Below are 23,919 nucleotides of genomic sequence, written 5' to 3'. Positions count from 1 at the left end.
TCAGAGCCTTTTCCTATTCCTCACTCTCCAATCTAATTAGACACTAATTACAAATTCTACATTGTAAACACCTCTAAAAGTTTGATGCTCATATTGGGATTACTTATAAACTGTTGTGAAATAACGTTCATATTTTATGTCACGACAAGAAAAATCTGAACATAAAAACGTCTTTCTGCCTGTTGTCCTCCCCTCCCACTGTGCATTTTGTGTCTACATCATGACTGACTAAGCCTCCCCCATCAGCAGCAATACCTGCTCAACCATAAAGAGAAACCTTCTCCTAGCGTCAACAAGACAACTCCTTAAAAGATAACATTCCTTCTTGAGCTTGTAAGGGGCCGCATGACCCACCACAATGACACCTAGATCCAGATCATGTGAACTGTCAGTAATACTTCATTTCGTGTACAGCCCTCTGTCTCAAAAAACTTATATAACTGTGCATTGACTTCTAATGGACAGAAGAGTTCTCAGAGCTTACTGAGCTGTGCTTTCTGGGTTATGGTCCTCAAATTTGGCTCAAATAAAATTTCCCATTCCTTTCTTAGATTGATGGATTAATTTTTCATTGACACTGTCCAGAATCTTAGGTTTGCATATGCCAAATTGGGACATAAGGGAATGAGGCAGATTAGTTATGTTCTAACTCAAGCATAGACGAAACTAGCTCAGATCAAATTCTTTGGATGGCTAAACTGTAATGGGCTTACAGCCTCCAGTTCCAATTTGTACAGGAGCACAATATGTGGTCTCACATCAATACATGGGGCCTTGGCACTTCCCTGGTGGTCTAGCAGCTAACACACTAAGTTCCCAATGCAGGGAGCCCAGGTTCGATCCCTGGTCAGGGAACTAGATCCCATGTGCCACAACTAAAAATCCTGCATGCTGCCACTAAGACAGTGGCAGCCAAAATAAATACTAAAGAAAGAAAGGGAAAAAAAAGAAACAGCAACATACACTTAAAAAAAATACTTGAAATGTGTTAATACTTGAAATGTCTTAAAATGCATCTCTAGTCTAGACTTCTTTCCTCAAGATGGTTTTGAGTCTCAGTATCCTTTTCTGCCACTGGGCTGCCACTGGGCTGTTGTCAAGCACTCCTAGTTCTACTGAGGCTAGATTCCCTAATGTAAGAACTTGAGGATTCGTGTTGGAAGTCCTGGTCCCTTTCCACCCTAGGATTCTTATGCATTTTGATTTCATTGCCCCCTTAAGTTGTCCCCTTGATGTCATTGGCATCTCATCCTCACCGTGTTCAAAGCAAATCATGAACTTCCTGTTCCTTACCCCCCTGAGACCTGCTCCTTCCAAACTGTTCCTCATGTTAGTATCAGCTCCACTTTTCCAATTGTTCAGACCCCAACCCTTGGGGTCACTCTTACAGTTTTACAGTTTTATTTTATATGTTTATTTTTGGCTGCGCTGGGTCTTTGTTGCTGCGTGGGTTTTCTCTAGCTGCAGCAAGCAGGGGCTCCTCTCTAGTTGCAGTGAGTGGGCTTCTCATTGCGGTGGCTTCTCTTGTTGCAGAGCATGGGCGCTAGGGCCTGTAGGCTCCCCAGCTGTGGCTTGAGGGCACTAGAGCATGGGCTCAGTAGTTGTGGCACATGGACTTAGTTGCCTGTGGCATGTGGGGTCTTCCCAGATCAGGGATCAAACCCGTGTCCCATGCACTGCAAGGTGGATTCTTAACCGTTGGACCACTGGGGAAGCCCCGATTAGGGGGGATCATTCTTGAATGTTTTCTCACAACCCACATCCAATCCATCAGAAACTCCTAACCAGAATCAGGCCACATCTCATCATCTCCTCTGCTGCTGCCCTGGGTTCCTGCTCAGATTACTACAGTAACCGCTTAATTGGTCACCTGCTTCCATTCTTACCTCTCTAGAGTCTATTCTAAGCATAGAGGCCTGAGTGACCCTGTTAAAACAAAAGTCTTATTTTATCATGACGTTGGGCCAGTGACCTCCAACCTAATGCAGAGAAAAAGCCATATTCCTTATGGTAGCCTCTAAGGACCTGCACAGTCTGAACTCTACTCTCTCTCTAACCTTTTCTGCTGCTTTTTCCTTTGTTCTCAGTCTCCAACCATTTCCTCTGCCTGGAATGCTCTTCCCCCAGACAGTCACATGGCTCAGCTCTTCCTTCAAGTCAGAGAGGCCTTCGTGCCACATTAGCTAAAACAGCACTCATTACTCTCTAGCATCCTCCCTAGATTTCATTTTTCTTCCTACGTCACTTCTCTTCCCCAAATGCATATGATCTCCTCAGAGGCTTTGTCTTTTCCTTAATTCCTAGTACAGTGCTTAGTATACAACTAGGGGCCAGATAAATATATGTTGTGTAAAATAAAGAATAATGTAATCTTGCATTTCTAGAAAATCTTTATGTTTTCAGGGTACTATGTAAAGAAACTAAATTATATAAGGAAACTTAGAAGCTATGTTTTATTTTACAAATGATGAAACTAAGATCCATTCAGTAAGTTGTGCTAGAACTAGAATCTAGATCTCCCAACCCTCAATCCAGGGATCTACTTATTCAGAGATCCGTTTTAGATCAGTTATTATCCTCACACTGCCAATGGGGAAACTCAGATGCAATACAGGAAGGGACCTTACCAAAGGGCATGTTATCTATTCACACTAGAAACCAGAGTTCCCAGTTCCTAGTAGTTATAATGGCTTTGACAGTTTACATTCTTGTCAGGGAGGAGTCAATAAAATTGTTACTTCAGTAGGTTGTTATTCTTTTTGCCTCCCCAACCTGACAGCATCTCTCACTTTGCATTTTACTCTGTCTTTGTCTCTAGAGGGCAGAATGATTCTGTTGCTGTCTCAGTTCAGTTGCTCAGTCGTGTCCAACTCTGCGACCCCATGGACTATAGCATGCCAGGCTTCCCTGTCCATCACCAACTCCCGGAGCTTACTCAAACTCATGTCCATCCAGTCGGTGATGCCATCCAACCATCTCATCCTCTATCGTCCCCTCTCCTGTCTTCAATCTTTCCCAGCATCAGGGTCTTTTCAAGTGAGTCAGTTATTCACATCAGGTGGCCAGAGTATTGGAGTTTCAGCTTCAGCGTCAGTCCTTCCAATGAACACTCAGGACTGATCTCCTTTAGGATGGACTGGTTTGATCTCCTTGCAGTCCAACAGACTCTCAGGAGTCTTCTTCACCACCACAGTTCAAAAGCATCAATTCTTTGGCGCTTAGCTTTCTTTATAGTCCAACTCTCACATCCATACATGACTCCTGAAAAAACCATAGCTTTGACTAGACAGACCTTTGTTCGCAAAGTAATGTCTCTGCTTTTTAATATTCTGTCTAGGTTGGTCATTGCTTTTCTTCCAAGGAGCAAGTGTCTTTAATTTCATAGCTGCAATCACCTTCTGCAGTGATTTTATCACAGAAAATAAAGTCTGTCACTGTTTCCATTGTTTCCCTATCTATTTGCCATGAAGTGATGGGACTGGATGCTATAATCTTAGTTTTCTGAATGTTGAGCTTTAAGCCAGCTTTTTCACTCTCCTCTTCCACTTTCATCAAAAGGCTCTTTAGTTCTTCTTCGCTTTCTGCCATAGGGTGGTGTTATCTGCATATCTGAGGTTATTGATATTTCTCCCAGCAATCTTAATTCCAGCTTGTGCTTTATCCAGCTCAATGTTTCACATGATGTACTCTACATAGAAGTTAAATAATCAGGGTGACAATATGCAGCCTTGATGTACTCCTTTCCCTATTTGGAACCAGTCAGTTGTTCCTTGTCCAGGTCTAACTGTTGCTTCTTGACCTGCATACAGATTTCTCAGGAGGCAGGTAAGGTGGTCTGGTATTCCCGTCTCTTTCAGAATTTTCCACAGTTTGTTGTGATCCACACAGTCAAAAGCTTTGGCATAGTCAATAAAGCAGAATTAGATGTTTTGCTTTTTCAGTGATCCAGTGGATGTTGGCAATTTGATCTCTGGTTCCTCTGTCTTTTCTAAATCCAGCTTGAACATCTGGAAGTTCTCAGTTCACGTACTGTTGAAGCCTGGCTTGGAGAATTTTGAGCATTACTTTGCTAGAGTGTGAGATGAGTGCAATTGTGTGGCAGTTTGAACATTCTTTGGCATTGCCCTTCTTTGGGATTGGAAAGAAAACTGACCTTTTCCAGTCCTATGGCCACTGCTGAGTTTTCCAAATTTGCTGGCATAATGAGGGCAGCACTTTCACAGCATCATCTTTTAGGATTTGAAATAATTCAACTGGAATTCCATCACTTGAACTAGCTTTGTTCATAGTGATGCTTCCTAAGGCCCACTTGACTTTGCATTCCAGGATGTCTGACTCTCGGTGAGTGATCACACCATCATGATTATCCAGGTCGTGAAGATCTTTTTTTAATAGTTCTTCTATGTATTCTTGCCACCTCTTCTTAATATCTTCTCTTCTGTTAAGTCCATACCATTTCTGTCCTTTCATTGTGCCTATCTTTGCATGAAATGTTCTCTTGGTATCTCTAATTTCATTGAAGAGATCTCTAGTCTTTCCCATTCTGTTGTTTTCCTGTTATTGCTGCTGTCTAAGCATTAATAAATAACCACTACTTTCAACCTAGACAGCGTATTAGAAAGCTTTAGAGACATTACTTTGCCAACAAAGGTCTGTCTGGTCAAAGCTATGGTTTTTCCAGTAATCATGTATCAATGTAAGAGTTGGACTATAAAGAAAGCTGAGTGCCGAAGAATTGACACTTTTGAACTGTGGTGTTGGAAAAGACTCTTAAGAGTCTCTTGGACTGCAAGGAGATCCAACCAGTCCATCCTAAAGGAAATCAGTCCTGAATATTCCCTGGAAGGCCTGATGCTGAAGCTGAAGTTCCAATACTTTGGCCACCTGATGCAAAGAACTGACTCATTTGAAAAGACCCTGATGCTGGGAAAGATTGAAGGTGGGAGAAGGGGACTACAGAGGATGAGATGGTTGGATGGCATCACTGACTCAATGGACATGAGTTTGAGTAAACTCCGGGAGTTGGTGATGGACAGAGAGGCCTGGTGTGCTGCAGTCCATGGGGTTGCAAAGATTTGGACAAGACTGAGCGACTGAACTGAACTTTTTCTTGTACTTCATCTTCTTTGACTTCCATAACAATGAGCTTGGGCTTCCCAGGTGGCACTAGTGGTAGAGAACCCTCCTGCCAGTGCAGAAGAGACATGGGTTCAATCCCTGGGTCAGGAAGAACCCTTGGAGGAGGATATGGCAACCCCTCTAGTATTCTTGACTGGAATCCCCTGGACAGAGAAGTCTGTGGCCTACAGTCCTTGGGTCACAAAGAATCGGACATGACTGAAGCAACTTAGCACACACACAGCAATGTGCTTGGGGTTAGGCTGTGGCTTTGTTCAGTCTGCTCTAACAAAATCCCATAAACAGAGTGGCTTATTAACAACAGAAATTTATTTCTCACAGGTCTGGGGGCTGGAAGTCCAAATTCTGGGTGCCAGCGTGGTCAAATTCCAGTGCAGACACTTCCCAGTTGTAGACTGCCATTTTATCCTTGTATCCTCTTAAGTGGCAAGAGAGCTCTCTAGGTCCCGTTTATAAGGGCACTAATTCCATTTATGAGAGCTCCACCTCGTGACCTAATTATTCCCCCTTAGCCCCACTTCCAAATACCGTTACAGTGAAGGTCAGGATTTCAACGTATGAATTGGGTCAGGGTTGGTTGGGGGAGAGGGGCAGGGAACGGAATTCATTCAGTCCATTGCAGGCTCCCTGGGCCCTGAACAGAGGCCATGAATCCCCTCAATTCAGTTAAGCAAACCAGCGTCAAGGAAACAGGTTTCATAGCTTGTTAGGTGACCTACATTCCAGGTTATTTTTTTCCCTCTTTGAAACAACTGTGGTTTACTATCAGTTGTTTCAGGCACAATAAAGGGAAAGAGCAGCCTGAATATAAAATTTGTTTCTTTGTTTTGAACACAAAGAATTTCCTCCTTCTCTTTTTCTTTTTCGCAGTTTGTGAACCTGGCTCTGTCCCTTGGGTTCAGTACAAATAAACGGAGCTGCTGAGGGAACACGGTAAGCAAGCTGATTTTTGTAGTTACAGGCTGTTCCACATAACCCATTTACAAGGTCAGTAGGGACCACAGCTTACCAAAACAAAGAGGTATGTAATTTTAAATGAGGAACTCTTGATCGATCAGAAACAAGCAAAGACCTTCCAGGGTTTCTAAATGGTTTATATTCCTGACTGCATTGCAACAAAAAATTGCTGGAGGGTAAGGAAAAAAGAACACAGACTAGAGGATCAAAATATTAAAGTGCTGTAAAAATAGAGTTCTGAGTACGGCCCGTGTCTGTTAGAACTCTGTACCAGCCTCTTTCCTTCATTGTGTTCTTATAACTGAATGGGATCATTACAGGTTTGGATGATTTGGAGAAATAAACATGTAATTAAAGTTGTAGATATAAAAGTGGTTTCATATGGATGTTTTTAGAGAGAAGAATAGTGGTTAAGAAATGAGAGCCTTAAAACCAACCTCCTGAGGAAAGGGCTGAGGATCCCAGTGAGGAAGACTGGACTGCAGGCAGCATGGGCCGGCATGTGCCTTTTAGATAAGTTACTTCAACAATGAGCCTCAATTTTCTCTTCTGTAAAATGGAGGTAACAGTAGTTTCTACCTCATAACCTCATAGACTTATTGTGACAGGCAAACAAGTGAAGGTATGTGAACTCTTCATCCTGAGGGTAGAAACTGAGTGGAGACACCAGTCCTAGAAGTGGGATGCAGGGCTAAACAGGTGGAGTGTGGCTAAACAGGAGTTGGGGACCTTTCTAATCGAAGAAATAAAAGCATTGGAAAAGAAGGTGTTGATTGGGATTGGAGGGGCTAAGAGGTAGTAACCCTTCCGTAATTCCGAAAGCTGAAATTGGGAGGAGAAGCTAAGCTGGGCTTCTGGGCTTTGGCTGGCTATGAGGAGAGCACTGAATCAAGCTCTGAGACCAAAAAAAAAAAAGTTCTTTTTTTTTTTTTAATATCAGAGTTCTGAAGAACTAAGAGAAATGTCCCGATTTGGACTAGGGTGGAAGTAGGGGCAATGGAAAATGTTTTAACAACCAGCTGGGAGTGGAGATGAGAGCCTAATTTGTAGTAGTCACCAATTTCCATGATGTAAATACATCCATCATTGCTTATTTCAAGCTGCCGAAACGATGTCTAACTGGCTCACCAAATTTCTAAAAATGTAAATTGTTGGCTCTAGTGGGCTCTCTCACACACCAGTGAGTAGGAGGATTAGTATTACAAAAGAATCATATGGGGTTCAGATTAGGAAGCAGCCCACTGACTTGAAGTGGGAGAAACAGACACTGGAAAAGGCCAGATGCTTTCGGCCAAATTAAACTAATTATGGACTTCCCTGCTGGCTCCGACGGTAAAGAATCTGCCTGCAGTGAAGGAGACCCGGGTTTGATCCCTGGGTTAGAAAGATTTCCCTGGAAAAAGGAATGACAACCCAGTCCAGTATTCTTACCTGGAGAATTCCATGGACAGGGGGGCCTGGTGTGCTGTAGTCCATGGGGTCTCACACTGTCACTTCACTTTTTCACCTGAGTAACACCAGACTGTTTTACCTCTAAATTTCCCAACTGTGTACAATTTATGCAGTGATACTCCCTCAAATTGAGGTACTACTGGACTGATTAGGTAGGAAAAAACAAGGACTTGGTGTACTTGAATATGGCCGGCTCTGTGTCTGAGGAGGAGGTAAAAAGATACCAGGATAGTGAAAGAGGAAAGATTATCCTAAGATTCACAGTCTCTGAGTAAACCCACCTACCATCTGAGCTGCTGGCAAGGAGCTACAGTCACAAGGAAAGAAGTTTCTCAGGGGCCTTTCCACTTTGGGCTGCCAGGGGCTTTTTAGGTACATGAGTAAATAAAATTATTAAATAAACATTGCTATAAATAGAAAAGAGTTCCAGACTCCAGGAAATGGCCTACTTACTGGAATAATAATGTAGATGATTAGAGAATGTGAGTAGTTCTTTTTAATTTTCTGCAAGAGTATATTACCCGTCTATCCTGAAGGGACAGGGGAGGAGAATCATGGAAATGGTTTTTAATTACAGGAAAGATCAGAAAAAGCTTAAGAAGGATTGGCTCTGGGATATAAAGTGGGAATACAGGGGAAACACAACCTACTCAGTTGCTTCATTCGGTCACCGTGAGGAAACAACCCCCAAATACAGTATTTTTAGGGATTATAAGGCAGATTCAAAAAAGCCATGTGATGTCTCAGTGGAAATAAAATGTGAACTTTCAGAAATGAAAGCCAGTCTTCTGGGGTAGTCTCACAGAATGGAGCTTGCATTTCACATAAAGTCCTAATGGAAGAGAAGGCCAAAACCCTGCTCCCGTCATGAGGAAGGAGAAATTCAAAAGAAAATATTTGCAGAGAACAGTAAGTGAAAGTTAAAGGATCTGAGGATTATTTTTCCCATATTATCTAGAAGATAATATCCTGCTCTTCTCTATTTACAAAGGGTAAAGAGAAGAAGGGGAAAAAATGCTTCAAAATACATATATTTTATTGTATTATTATTTTATGCAGAGGGATCCCATGCCCCCTGCATTGGGAGCACAGTCTTAACCACTGGAGGGCCAGGGAAGTTCCAGGATTTTAAAAATGCTTATCATAAAGAAGGTGACTGGACATAACTGAGAGGAGTCTTAGCTGTCCTTTGGAGGTCTTGAAAGTAGGACAGATTCTCTTTTTCTTATTATATTAGCCTTGCCTTAAGAAAAATTCAACAAATGACTTCTAGGACGTTCTGTCCTTGTGAACTAGTGCCAGTAGCAGGCTAATACGGGGCCAAGAAGTAAAAGAGGCAACTGCCATTTTAGGCGTTTGTTCTGGTTTCCACCTCTTGTGGTTCAGAGTAAGTTATTTCAAGTCTCAAGACCTTATTTCCCACAGTTCCAAATAAATATCCTTGTTAAAAACTTATTTTTGAAAACTTTTCCAAGGCACTATTCAGTTCAGTTCAGTCGCTCAGTCATGTCTGACTCTTTGTGACCCCATGGACTGCAGCTTGCCAGGCCACTCTGTCCATCATCAACTCCCATCTCATCCTCTGTCGTCCCCTTCTCCTCCCGCCTTCAATCTTTCCCCAGCATCAGGGGCTTTTCAAATGAGTCAGTTCTTCACATCAGGTGATCAAAGTATTGGAGTTTCAGCTTCAGCATCAGTCCTTCCAATGAATATTCAGGACTGATTTCCTTTAGGATGGACTGGTTGGATATCCTTGCTGTCCAAGGGACTCTCAAGAGTCTTCTCCCACACCACAGTTCAAAAGCATCAATTCTTCTGTGCTCTGGACATGGAACTGGACATAGAACAACAGACTGGTCCCAAATAGGAAAAGCAGTGCGTCAAGACTGTATACTGTCACCCTGCTTATTTAACTTCTATGCAGAGTACATCATGAGAAACGCTGGGCTGGATGAAGCACAAGCTGGAATCAAGATTTCTGGGAGAAATATCAATAACCTTAGATATGCAGATGACACCATCCTTATGGAAGAAAACCAAGAAAAACTAAAGAGCCTCTTGGCGAAAGTGAAAGTGGAGAGTGAAAAAGTTGGCTTAAAGTTCAACGTTCAGAAAACGAAGATCATGGCATCCCATCACTTCATGGCAAATAGACGGGGAAACAATGGAAACAGTGGCTGACTTTATTTTTCCGGGCTCCAAAATCACTGCAGATGGTGACTGCAGCCATGAAATTAAAAGACACTTGCTCCTTGGAAGAAAAGTTATGACCAACCTAGACAGCGTATTAAAAAGCAGAGACATTATTTTGCCAACAAAGGTCCATCTAGCCAAAGCTATGGTTTTTCCAGTAGTTATGTATGGATGTGAGAGCTGGACTATAAAGAAAGCTGAGTGCTGAAGGCACAATTGGAATAGGAAATATTTTGTTCTAAATTGCTATATGAGCAGAAAATATCCCTAAACATTACCTGTAACATGTAATTTGTAACTGGACAAAAATAAGTTCTTCAGTATTACTGGTAGCCTAGCAGTTCAGTTCAGTTCAGTCACTCAGTGGTGCCCGACTCTTTGCGACCCCAAGAATTGCAGCACACCAGGCCTCCCTGTCCAACACCAACTCCCAGAGTTCACTCAAGACTCACGTCCATCGAGTCAGTGATGCCATCCAGCCATCTTATCCTCGGTCATCCCCTTCTCCTACCCCCAATCCCTCCCAGCATCAGAGTCTTTTCCAATGAGTCAACTCTTCTCATGAGGTGGCCAAAGTATTGGAGTTTCAGCTTTAGCATTATTCCTTCCAAAGAAATCCCAGGGCTGATCTCCTTCAGAATGGACTGGGTGGATCTCCTTGCAGTCCAAGGGACTCTCAAGAGTCTTCTCCAACACCACAGTTCAAACACATCAATTCTTTGGCCTTCAGCTTTCTTCACAGTCCAACTCTCACATCCATACATGACCACTGGAAAAACCATAGCCTTGACTAGATGGACCTTTGTTGGCAAAATAATGTCTCTGCTTTTCAACATACTATCTAGGTTGGTCATATCTTTTCTTCCAAGGAGTAAGCATCTTTTAATTTCATGGCTGCAGTCACCATCTGCAGTGATTTTGGAGCCCCAAAAAATAAAGTCTGCCACTGTTTCCACTCTTTCCCATCTATTTCCCATGAAGTGATGGGACCAGATGCAATGATTTTCGTTTTCTGAATGTTGAGCTTTAAGCCAACTTTTTCACTCTCCACTTTCACTTTCACCAAGAGGCTCTTTAGTTCCTCTTCAATTTCTACCATAAGGGTGGTGTCATCTGCATATCTGAGATGATTGATATTTCTCCCAGCAATCTTGATTCCACCTTGTGCTTCATCCAGCCCAGCGTTTCTCATGATGTACTCTGCATAGAAGTTAAATAAGCAGGGTGACAATATATAGCCTTGACGTACTCCTTTTCCTACTTGGAACCAGTCTGTTCTTCCATGTCCAGTTCTAACTGTTGCTTCCTGACCTGCATGTAGATTTCTCAAGAGGCAGGTCAGGTGGTCTGGTATTCCCATCTCTCTCAGAATTTTCCACAGTTTATTGTGATCCACACAGTCAAAGGCTTTGGCATAGTCAAGAAAGCAGAAAGAGATGTTTTTCTGGAACTTTCTTGCTTTTTCCATGATCCAGCGGATGTTGGCAAATTGATCTCTGGTTCCTCTGTCTTTTCTAGTACCAGCTTGAACATCTGGAAGTTCATGGTTCACATATTGCTGAAGCCTGGCTTGGAGAATTTTAAGCATTACTTTGCTAGCGTGTGAGATGAGTGCAATTGTGTGGTAGTTTGAGCATTCTTTGGCATTGCCTTTCTCCGGGATTGGAATGAAAACTGACCTTTTCCAGTCCTGTGGCCACTGCTGAGTTTTCCAAATTTGCTGGCATACTGAGTGTAGCACTTTCACAGCATCATCTTTCAGGATTTGAAATATCTCAACCATCCCCATGGAAAAGAAATGCAAAAAAGCAAAATGGCTGTCTGAGGAGGCCTTACAAATAGCTGTGAAAAGAAGAGAGTTGAAAAGCAAAGGAGAAAAGGAGGAAAGGTTTAAGCATCTGAATGCAGAGTTCCAAAGAATAGCAAGAAGAGACAAGAAAGCCTTCCTCAGCGATCAATGCAAAGAAATAGAGGCAAACAACAGAATGGGAAAGACTAGAGATCTCTTCAAGAAAATTAGAGATACCAAGGGAACATTTCATGCAAAGATGGGCTTGATAAAGGACAGAAACAGTATGGACCTAACAGAAGCAGAAGATATTAAGAAGAGGTGGCAAGAATACACAGAAAAACTGTACAAAAAAGATCTTCACGACTAAGATAATCACGATGGTGTGATCACTCACCTAGAGCCAGACATCCTGGAATGTGAAGTCAAGTGGGCCTTAGAAAGCATCACTATGAACAAAGCTAGTGGAGGTGATGGAATTCCAATTGAGCCTAGCAGAGACAACACTAAAAAACCCAAGATTTGGTTTTATCTGAATTCACTTCTCTCTACTATATGTGGATCCTATATATGGTGACATAAAGCCCAGGCTTCCCTGAGCTGGAGTAGGTATTTAGCACTTCTTTCCCTAAAGCATTGTAAGACTCAAACAAACGTCCAATATATAAGAATGTATCTAATGTACTGGTGATTCCAAGAAGACCCTGACTGAAGCATGTTTTCAACTTTGCTCATTTTTGTACAACTCACATGTACAGCAGAAGTCTCAAGTCAGAGTATTTCAGAATATTAGGGCTGGAAGAGGCCTTAGAGATGATCCTGTCCATGGCCCTCATACTGCACACACAAAACCTGGGGTCCAAGGAGACGGAGTCCCTGTCCAAAGTTACAGCGCCAAAAATGGCAGAGCACTGGCTGTCTGTTAATAACTCAATATGTTTGTGAGCAGTTCTGGAAACTGTCAGCTAGAAAGTAAGCCTTTCCTTACTCAGTAATTTTTAGACCCATAAAGGCTTGTTTACATAAAGGTTAAAATTTTAACTGTCTACTCAGGAAAAAGATTCCCCATCCCTCCAAAAATAAAATCCAGCAGGGGGCAGAAAACTTAAATGTGGATCCTAACTTAAATATGGATGCTTAAACTAATTTTCAAATGCAAGAAGATGCAGCGTCATCTCTGGATTTGTCTGCCACCACTACCACCTTAGTACCACTTGGTGCTTTACTGGGTGTATGTACTCTGTATTATGTATCTCAATTAGTCCCTACAACAGTGTATTGACCTATTAGTTATGCATTATCCCCATTTTATAAGGGAGGTAATTCAGAGAGATTAAGAAATTTGCTGAAGCAAAATTTGCTAGAAAGCAAAAAATGCCAGAATCCAAAACAAGGTAAGCAGGACTATAAAGATAGTGTGATTCCTCAGGGGCAATCTGCTTGAATGTGAGGAGGTAGGGAGTTAGAGGAAGAAAAATAAAAGTAATTTGTTAATGAATCATATGAAAACAGAATCTAAAAATAGAATGCCTATTAAATTTTTTAAAAACTTTTTATTTTGTATTGGGGTATAGCCAGTTAACAAACAATGTTCTGATGGTTTCAGGTGAACAGGGAAGGGATTCAGCCATACATATACATGTATCCATTCTCCCCCAAACTAAATGCCTATTATTTTTCAATCACCACACTGAACTATTCCCATCCAGGTTACTCGTGACTTCTGTGTGGCTAAATCCTTGGTCATTTTTGAGTTCTCGTCTTGTTTGGCCTACTGGTAGCATATGACGCTGCTGATCATTCCTTCCTTAGTCTCCAGGACTGCACACTCCCAGGTTTCCTCCTCACTCATTGACTGTTCCTTCTCAGTGTCCTTCATGGGATCTGCCTCCCCTCCCAGAGCTCAATCCTTGGTCCTCTTCTCTCCTGTTTCTATACTCATTTCCTTAGTGATCCCGCCCCATGTCATGCCTTTAGGACGGCACTTAGATGTATATCTCTACCCAGATCTCTCTCCCCTGAGATCCAGACTCTCACATCTAGCTATGTCCTGAGCATCTCCACCTCGACATGGACATCTCAACGTCTGGATTTAACATCCCCCAAGACAAACCCCTGATAACATCCCCTTCCAAGCCTGCCCCATTCCCAACATTTTTCATCTGTTGATGGCAAAATCATCTCTTACTCATTCAGGCTAAAAATCCTGGAAAAATGCTTGGCTTTTTTCCCCCCTCATATGGGGAAATCATTTTGGCCCTATCTTCAGAAGGTAACCAACTGTAACCACTTTGTGCCACTTCCTCTACTACCAGTCTGGTCTGAGTTTCCATCATCTCTAAAGGGTACTGCAGTAAGTTACCATCCTGCTTCTCCCTGTGCCCTCCTATAATCTGTTCTCCACACACCAGAGGGATCTCGAAAAAAAGGTAGTCAGGGCATGTCACCCCTGTTTGGGACCCTACACTGGCTCCCTGTGTCAGGGTTAAAACCACGGGACCTTTTTTTCCCTTTTTTTGTTGCTTTACGTACTGAATAGCAAAACCAATCAGCCATGCATATACATATATCCCTCCCTTTTGGACTTCCTTCTCATTAGGGTCACCACAGTGCATTAAATAGAGTTTCCTGTGTGTTGAGGTCCTTTAATGGACCAGAACCTGGTGGTCTGGAGTCGATGATAAGAAAGTAAAGGAGAGAAAGAGGCTGATATTCCTTGGTTTACACAGAAAGCCAATAAAGCCCCTGCATGGGGCTTGCTCTGTTTATGAAGGCCTCAGGCGCCCTCTCGATGGGGTGAAGCTCTCGAGAGGGTCTTAGAAGCCCAGGCAGGAAAGTGAACTCAGAGAGCCTCTTTGCTCCAGGGGATCAGCCTGAAAGAGAGAGAGAGAGAGAGAAAGACAGATATGGGGACCAGAGCTCTGATGGAGCCAAGGTGTTTTATTCAACATTGTGTAGGTATTTATACTGTCTTACAAGATAGCTATTTTCAGCAGAAATAAAATCAAAACTTAAAAGTTATCAAGAAAACATGAGCTCATCCATATGAAAGAGAGAGTTGTAAATAACCACTTTTACCATATGGTTCATAAAAAGGAAGAGGGTACTGACCACTGTATAGAAAAACTAACGAAGGAAATGCCTGGATTCCTCAGTCCCAGGAGAGTCTTGCCTCTCCTCTTAATTCGGGAATATTCAGGAATTAATAAGGAAAAAAGAATTCCTGACAGATCCAAAACAGCACACAGGAGGCCCCCTGTTAAATGCTTCCTGACACCTGTGCTATACAGTATGTCCTCATTGGTTCCCTATTTTATTCATAGTATCAATAGTGTATATGCGTCAATCCCAATCTCCTAGTTCCTCTCACCTCGCCCCCTTTTCCCTTTCAGTTCAGCTCAGTTGCTCAGTCGTGTCCGACTCTTTGTGACCCCATGAATCGCAGCACGCCAACCCTCCCTGTCCATCACCAACTCCTGGAGTTCACTCAGACTCACGTCCATCGAGTCAGTGATGCCATCCAGCCATCTCATCCTCGGTCGTCCCCCTCTCCTCCTGCCCCCAATCCCTCCCAGCATCAGAGTCTTTTCCAATGAGTCAGCTCTTTGCATGAGGTGGCCAAAGTACTGGAGTTTCAGCTTTAGCATCATTCCTTCCAAAGAACACCCAGGGCTGATCTCCTTCAGAATGGACTGGTTGGATCTCCTTGCAGTCCAAGGACTCTCAAGAGTCTTCTCCAACACCACAGTTGAAACGCATCAATTCTTCGGTGCTCAGCTTTCTTCACAGTCCAACTCTCACATCCATACATGACTACTGGAAAACCATAGCCTTGACTAGACGGACCTTTGTTGGCAAAGTAATGTCTCTGCTTTTGAATATGCTTATCTAGGTTGATCATAGCTTTCTTTTCAAGGAGTAAGCGTCGTTTAATTTTATGGCTGCAATCACCATCTGCAGTGATTTTGGAGCCCCCAAAAATAAAGTCTGACACTGTTTCCTCATCAATTTGCCGTGAAGTGATGGGACCAGATGCAGTGATCTTCGTTTTCTGAATGTTGAGCCTTAAGCCAACTTTTTCACTCTCCTCTTTCACTTTCATCAAGAGGCTTTTGAGTTTCTCTTCACTTTCTGCCATAAGGGTGGTGTCATCTGCTTATCTGAGGTGATTGATATTTCTCCCGGCAATCTTGATTCCAGTTTGTGTTTCTTCCAGTCCAGTGTTTCTCATGATGTACTCTGCATAGAAGTTAAATAAGCAGGGTGACAAGATACAGCCTTGACGTATTCCTTTTCCTATTTGGAACCAGTCTGTTGTTCCATGTCCAGTTCTAACTGTTGCTTCCTGGCCTGCATACAGATTTCTCAAGAGGCAGGTCAGGTAGTCTGGTATTCCCATCTCTCTCAGAATTTTCCACAGTTTATTGTGAGCCACACAGTCATTTTGTTCTCTGTCTCTGTCTCTATTTCTGCTTTGCAAATAAGATCATCTATACCATTTTTTCTAGATTCCACATTCTCTTCTGTTCAGTCCCTCAGTTGTGTCCGACTCTTTGCAACCCCATGGACTGCAGCACACCCAAGCTTCCCTGTCCATCACCAACTCTTAGGGCTTACTCAAACTCATGTCCATTGAGTGAATGATACAATCCAACCATCTCATCTTCTGTTGCATCCTGCCTTCAATCTTTCCCAGCATCAGGGTCTTTTCCAATGAGTCAGTTCTTCACATAAGGTGGCCAAAGTATCAGAACTTCAGCTTCAGCATCAGTCCTTCCAATGAATATTCAGGACTGATTTCCTTCAGGATTGACTGATTTGATCTCCTTGCAGTCCAAGAGTCTCTCAAGAGTCTTCTCCCAACACCACAGTTCAGAAGCATCAATTCTTTGGCGCTCAGCTTTCTCTATGGTCCAACTCTCACATCCACACACGACTCCTGGAAAAACCATAGCTTCGGCTAGATGGACCTTTGTTGGCAAAGTAATGTCTCTGCTTTTTAATATGCTATCTAGGTTGGTCATAGCTTTTCTTCCAAGGAGCAAGCATCTTTTAATTTCATCGCTGCAGTCACCATCTGCAGTGATTTTTGGAGCCCAAGAAAATTTAAGTCTGTCACTGTCTCCATTGTTTCCCCATCTGTTTGCCATGAAGTGGTGGGACTGGATGCCATGATCCTTGTTTTTTAAATATTGAGTTTTAAGCCAGCCTTTTCACTTTCCTCATATATGTGTTACTATACAATCCCTGGTGGCTCAGATGGCAAAGGGTCTGCCTACAATGTGGGAGACCTGAGTTCAATCCCTGGGTTGGGAAGATCCCCTGGGAAAGGCAATGGCAACCCCCTCCAGTACTCTTGCCTGGAAAATCCCATGGAGGGAGGATCCTGCTAGGCTACAGTCCAGGGGGTTGCAAAGAGTCAGACATGACTGAATGACTTCACTTTATACAATGTTTATATTTCTCTTTCACTTATTTCACTCTCTATGGCACTCTCTCTAGAACCCCAGGACTTTGCTCTTATATGAAGCCCAGGACTTTGCTCTTATATGAAGCCACAAGAGCTGGCTTCCATTGCCTCTCTAACCCTCACCTCCTACTGTTCATCTCTTCCAGTCAAGATGGCCTCCTGCTCTCCTTCCAGGAACACTGAACTCTCACCCTTGCCTGGGGGGCCTTGGCTCCAGCTTCTCAGTATTCTGGCACTGCTCTTCTCCCAGGGTCCTGACTAGCCCCTCAGGACCGTCAACTCTGTTCACATCTCACTTAACATTAAGGCTAACCTTGACCATCTTGCTTACATTGCAGCCTCCTCCCACACTCTCCCCTCCCAGCACCCTCATTCCACTTTACTTTGCTCTGTTCTTCTATAGTTTACTTATGTTCACTGTTTATCTTTCTTCCCTATCCTGCTCTAGAACATTCACTCCATAACACAGAGACCTGTTTTGTTCACATACTTATTTCCAAGCACCTAGAAACTCTGCTAAATATATATTTGTGGAATGAATTTAAAAATGGGAAAGCACTACTAATTAAGACTAAAATATCTAACAAGACTAAAGTGGTAGTTATTCCAGATTTCAGAATACCTTGCCACACAATAGGTGCTCAAGAAGCATTTGATGAATGAAGGAATTATGTACTGTAATTTGAAAAGGAATCTCTGCACACATTTCCACAGCATCCATTTTGTGTGTATGAGTTGGAGTGTATCTTGAGTTCTACCTATTCAGTATCTGAAACTCATTTTGCCGTTTTCTGCTTCAGGAAAAAGTCCTTTAACATATTCTTCTACTGTTCAGTAGAATATTTCTTTTTTCAATTGAAGTACAGTTGATTTACAGTGTTGTGTTAGTTTCAGGTGTAAAGTGATTCAGTTTTATATATATATATATATATATATATATATATATATATATTTCAGATTGTTTTCCCTTACAGGCTATTGCAGCATATTGAGTATAATTCCCTGTACTGTACAGTAGGTCCTTGTTGATTATCCGTTTTGTACATAGTTAAAGTGTTAGTCTCTCAGTCCTGTCCGACTCTTTGCCACCCCATGGACTGTAGCCCAGCAGGCTCCTCTGTCCATGGAACTCTCCAGGCAAGAATCCTAGAGTGGGTAGCCATTCCCTTTTCCAGGGGATCTTCCCAACCCAGGGATCAAATCCAGGTCTCCTGTATTGCAGGCAGATTCTTTACCGTAGTGTGTATATAATAATCCCAAACTTCTAATTTGTCCTTCCTCTCCCCTCCCCTTATGTAACCATAAGTTTGTTTTCCATGTCTGTGTCTGAGTATTTCCATAAATTCTATCACTCAGAGGGGGCTGAGGAATTTAAGAATTAGGAACATGATGAAAGCGTTGCAGGAAGGGGAACCCCTTCCAGCAGTCTAACACTGAGAAATGAATCATCCAAGGAGACACACGTACTTATTATTGAAGGGTAGAGTCTGGCTGCTCACTGCCCAAAAGTCAGTAAACAGGCCTGGTCGGTGGAAAGTTTGCTTTATTTCAGATGCCGGCAACTGGGGGTTGGGGGGAGGGGGTGCGGGGCGGACATCTGTCCAAAGGCTGATTCCACCCCCTGACAAACAGGGGGAGAAGCTTTTATACACAGAGTAGGGAGGGGGGTTGGCTACATACAGAAACAGCATAGTCAGCTCTGACAGTCATCTTCATATTGGTCATTGGTAGTCTGACTTGCATCATCTTGATTGTTTTAGGTACAGTTAATCTTCAGTTCCAGAGTCTGTTTGTTCCCATTGGTTTGAGAACAGTTCTTGGCATTGTGGCAGCTCATGTCCTGGTACAGTCCGGTCATCATGCAGTTAACTTTTCCACCTGGGGTTTCAGTATCTGTAAGACAGCTCACAGAATATGGCTCAGAATATTACCTGTAATCCTTGAGAAGGAACTAAAGGTCCTTGACTATGCTTAGTGACTACATTATTATTCTTTGATCTCCTTTGACTGTTTTCCTATGTTTCTGCATTTCTCACTTCTTTGATGAAACGTATTCTTTGCTAAAGTTTTCCACAGACAACAGGCAGGCAGAGGACATGGCTAGGGGGAAGGACCATAGGGTCATGCTGTTTCATGCTGAAAGAGCAAGAGATTTTACTGAGAAGGGGTGCCTGGGCAGAGAGCAGGAGGGTAAGGGAGCCCAGGTCTTCTCTGACACATGGCTCACAGCCCGGATTTTATAGTAATGGGATTAGTTTTTGACTCAGGGTCCTTCCTGGTGGTGGGTGCGCATTTCACACAGTCAGGATGGATTCCAGCAAGGAGGAGCTTGGGAGGTTGGTAGGACAGGAGGCATCTCCTTTTGAACTTTCCTGAATTCCCCCGGTTGTTAGTTTCCTGTTCCTTACCAGGACCTCCTGTGGTAAAGTAATTCACATGAATGGTTACTATGGTTTCTGGCCAGGATGGGTGGTTCCCTTAACACCTCCCCACTCAGACAGTGCATACTCTAGATGCTTCTTGGTAATCTGGGCAGAGGTCTCTTTTCTTCTGTAATTACTCCCTGCTGAGATGCTTTGCCAACTGACCTGGGGCTTTCCAGGTGACTCAGTTGGTAAAGAATCAGCCTGCAATGTGAGAGACCCAGGTTCTGTCTCTGGGTGGGAAAAATCCCCTGGAGAAGTAAATGGCAACCCACTCCAGTAATTTTGCCTGGAAAATCCCATGGATGAAGGAGCCTAGGGGCTGCAGTCCATTGGGTCGCAAATGGACTTTATTTCTACTTTATTTGTAGAAAACAGAAAAAAGTCTCCCAGGCCTTCCTTGAGTGACAAAGAGCAAACCCAAGCAGTTACTGATTAGGACACGGGACTCCTGGTTCTTCCTGAAGCCATAAAGATAACAACCTGATGCATTATCTTTGAGTGGTTCCACAAAAACTAACACCCCACCACCCAGGAGGATGTAACTACAAGTCCACCACAAGCATACAGACTCCAGACCGGTTGGAACCAAAAGGTTGAGATTCTGGAAACACCACCCTGTTACCTCACCACCAAACAATGAGAAGGTCCAGGAGCTGGTCAAGCAATCTATGACCCATTTGGAAAACAGTCTTAGCTGAAAGTGATTGGAGGGTTCAGGTCTTTTGTACACCCAACATCTATTCTTGCTTTTAGCCTTTGCAATAAATCTTGCTCTGCTCCACACTCCCAAGTTCTGGATTGTTTGCTTCATTGTGCCAGGGACACAGGAACTTGGGTTCCATAACAAAGAGTGGTATACTTAGGGTGAGGCAGTGCAAGGCAGTGAGGGCCTAACTCGCTCCAGCTGTGTGACCTGCAACTAGCTGAATTACTCTCTGTGGCTCAGAGGGTAAAGCGTCTGCCTACAGTGCAGGAGACCCGGGTACGATCCCTGGGTCAGGAAGATCCCATGGAGAAGGAAATGGCAACCCACTCCAGTACTCTTGCCTGGAGAATCCCATGGACAGAGAGCGTAGTGGGCTACAGTCCATGGGGTCGCAAAGAGTCGGACACGACTGAGCGACTTCACTTCTTCTTCACTTCTTCTAGTTTCTTTATCTGTAAAAATGGGGGTAAGGCACAGCATTTGTCTAATGGATGACATGTGATTAACATTGTGTGAAAAACAAACAACTCTGCATAGTAAGCAACTGAAAAGTGAAAGCTATTATATGCACGTGTACTCAGTCATGTCAGACTCTTTGAGACCCCAAGGACTGAAGCCCACCAGGCTCCTCTGTCCATAGGATTCTCCAGGCAAGAATACTAGAGTGGGGTGCCATTTCTACTCCAGCGGATCATCCCCACCCAGGGATCAAACCTGCTTATCTCGCCTCTCCTGCATTGGCAGGCAGATTCTTTACCACTAGCGCCACCTGGGAACCTGGGGTTAATATAGTTAATTCCAGGCGGGGGGAAAAACGGCTTTGCACCAGATGGAAGGAGTTTGCTGGTAGAAACCAAAAGGTTCATTTAAAAGGAGGCAGGAAAACAAGGAAAGAAAAGCAACAAAAAAGGTGAGATTCAAGATTTCAACTTGGTTTGTGGTGATTAGGACCTGGAATGGGGAACCTTAGGGCTTCCCTCTTGGAAGTCCCTCAACTGCGAGAGCTGCGGGCGCCGGGGTTACCCGCGGTGGAAACAGCCGGATCGTGTGGGAGGTCCTGACTGGGGGCTGTGCGGCTGGAACTTGCTGAAGGCCACCTAGGCCGCCTTCCAGTCCAGGGTCGGGGGTCTGGAGCCCGGCGACCGGGCGGGCAGCGAGAGGAGCCGCGCCCCCAGGGCTCCGCGGCGGCGCCTCCCTTTACCTGGCGCCCCTCCTCGCTTACGCGTCGCCCACTGCCGTCCCCACCCTTCGCCTCGCTTCTCTTTCCCGTCGCCGAGTGCATCCTCTCCCTCACCCCACCGGCCCATTCTTCGGCCCCTGGATGCCTCCTCCCTTTTCTGGTTCTTCTGGCTGGTTCCGTAGAGTTTGGTTTGAACTTTTGAACCCACCAATGAGCGCCGCGCGCCCCTCCTCTCTCCGCGGGGAGGGTAAGACCCGGTGCAGGGCTGGGAGGCGGGGCCGCGGAGGCCGGGGCGGGGTCGGGTCCCGCCCTCCTGACACGTGGCCCGGGTCGGGGTTTATAGGATCCCTCCCGGCCCCGGGCCTCTCCCTGCTTCTCCCCCGGACTCCTTAGTAGTCTGTCAGTGGGAGATCTTCGCGGCCGCACCCCCTCGCCCCCGTTCCAGCCCCGCAGAGCCGTCCAAGTCTCCGTCATGGTGAGTGGGGGTCCCGGGGCGGTGGTGTGGGGGCAGAGTGCGGAGTCCGAAGGGGCGTTGGGACCCCAGTGCGAGTGCAGCCACGTCCACGCCTCCGGGCAAACTGGTTTCAGGTGGCCAGGTTGGGAGAGTCGAGTTCACCTGGCTGACTCCTCGTCGGGCTCGAAGTCGCGGCCTGGGTACTGCCTTGAGTGGAAGTGGAAAAGCCACTTGATCCTAGAGCGGGGCCAGTCGTTGATTCCTTCGGCGCCGCTACTGCCCCAGGAAGGTGGGAGAACCTTCGCACTGGCTCCCAAGGACTTGTGAAGGCTACAGATCGCTCCCATTTCCTGAAGTGACCTCACCCTCCCACAGCCTTCTGCAAAGGACCCCTGGAGCATCTCGTGTGCTCCAGCATAGTAGGTGCAGACGTTTCCTGGCGACCCCTCTCCTGTGCCCTGTGATTTGGTGCTGAGTCCACCTGTGGCCAGACTCTGGGAAGAGTTTCCAATTGCACCATCGTCCCCTGTGGCCGGGATGGGGGTGGGTGGGCGGGGGCAGCTCTTGCATTTGGGCCAGTCCACCTGAAGGATGAAGGCAGGCTCCTCCTTTGAAGGAAATGACTGTCCCTTGTTTATCCCTGCATTTCTAGGGTTTCTAGTGTTAATTTAGTGGGGTGTTTAGTAGCTGAAACTTTCTTCTTACAGGTTTTAAAAAGTCCACAAAAGAAATATTTACTTATAAAGTCACAGAGTAATCTAGTAATGACATAGTATTCTTGCTTTTAAAGAAACATGAAATTACACACAACTTGAGTATTTTCTATTTAGTAGCCACAGGTTTTGGAAACAAGTATCTTAGGAAACATCCGTTGGAGGTCTACCTAAAGCAGGCCAGGAGTATCAAATGTATCAAAATATCTTTTTTTAAAAAGGAATATAGTGACTAAATAGTTACCCTTTTTAGGGACTACCAGAGTTATCAAAGGATGTCTGACTGTAACACTTGCTTGAGTGCCTTTTACTAAGCCAGACCAAAGGACACTGGTAAATGTGTTATTGAGAAAATGGTGGGAGTGTTTAAAGGGCAGGAAATCAGCAGTAGCAGCAAACCTATTAAGACATACACTGGTTAGACTCGTATTTCACAAGGGACAGGTGCTGATTATCCCGTTAAGGCTAGACTAAGTGAAGTGACACCATCAGCGGTATCTCACTTCATCTCCCTAGTGGCCAGGGGAGAGTGGAGGACAAGCAGTGGCCACAGTGTAAGCCATACTGTTGCACAATATGAAAAGGTTTTAATTCAAAAACTTCATTAGAAATGCTTCATTAGGATGGCAGGGTCTTCTCAGATACTTTTATCTCTTTGGACCTGGGACTGTCATGGGCTAATATCTGGTTCTTTCCTGGTTTCTACGGCTGTGAAATGTCCAGAGTCCAGTTAAACGTAAACACGATGCAGTGGTTAAAAGTCATGGGTTCATTAGAACAAACTCCCCTTTCTCCCACAGCCTTAGAGCTGGGCAAGTAGATGCAGGTAATAGTGAGCTTGCTGATGAGGTCACCAGAGCATAATTGCTTTATGGGGAGTATGGTGAGAAAGAGGGAACCATAAGTCAAAGGTTATGAGTAACTGGAGGTTTTGTCTTGTGGTTATGAGACTAGGCCCTTTGACATCATAGGTGATGTCAAATTTTCTTAAGATTCCTATTGTTGTTAGGTTGCTAAGTCACATCCGACTCTTTGCAAACCTACAGACTGCAGAATGCCAGGCTTTCTGGTCCTTCACTGTCTCCTGGAGTTTGTTCAAACTCATGTCCATTGAGTTGGTGATGCTATCTGAACATCTCACCCTCTGCCACCCCCTTCTTTTGCCTTCAGTCCTTCCCAGCATCAGGGTCTTTTCAACTGAGTCAGCTCTTTGTCGCAAGTGGCCTAAGTATTGGAGCTTCACCATCATCCTTCCAATGAATTACTACTACTAAGTCGCTTCAGTCGTGTCCCACTCTGTGAGACCCCAGAGATGGCAGCTTACCAACCTCACTCCGCTGTCCCTGGGATTCTCCAGGCAAGAACACTGGAGTGGGTTGCCATTTCCTTCTCCAATGCAGGAAAGTGAAAAGTCAAAGTGAAGTCGCTTAGTCGTCTCGA

General features: G+C 44.4%; 1 protein-coding gene across 9 annotated transcripts in view; it reads left to right on the top strand.

Annotated features, from left to right (window-relative positions):
- The window catches only part of LOC105614728 (tubulin alpha-1C chain), a 93,865-nt gene that overhangs the window by 61,951 nt on the left and 7,995 nt on the right, over window positions 1-23,919 (top strand). For 5 of the 9 annotated variants that reach the window (XM_042246769.1, XM_027967379.2, XM_042246765.1 and 2 more), the window contains one exon: window positions 6,010-6,072. The exons of 1 other annotated variant lie outside the window; for it this stretch is intronic. Coding sequence is in view for 1 of the 8 variants with exons in the window: in XM_027967378.3 (XP_027823179.1) it covers window positions 21,785-21,787 (3 nt within the window). In the remaining 7 variants the exon portion in view is untranslated. Of the gene's footprint in view, window positions 1-6,009; window positions 6,073-20,917; window positions 21,043-21,651; window positions 21,788-21,900; window positions 22,186-23,919 lie in introns of those variants that run through there. 3 more of the 9 variants (XM_042246770.2, XM_042246771.2, XM_027967378.3) reach the window with 3 other exon arrangements.

The sequence above is a fragment of the Ovis aries genome, chromosome 3 (genome assembly GCF_016772045.2).
Source record: "Ovis aries strain OAR_USU_Benz2616 breed Rambouillet chromosome 3, ARS-UI_Ramb_v3.0, whole genome shotgun sequence".
In the NCBI taxonomy this organism is placed as follows: Eukaryota; Metazoa; Chordata; class Mammalia; order Artiodactyla; family Bovidae; genus Ovis; species Ovis aries.
Note: the sequence above shows the minus strand (reverse complement) of the source record. Positions and strands in the feature narration are given on the sequence as shown.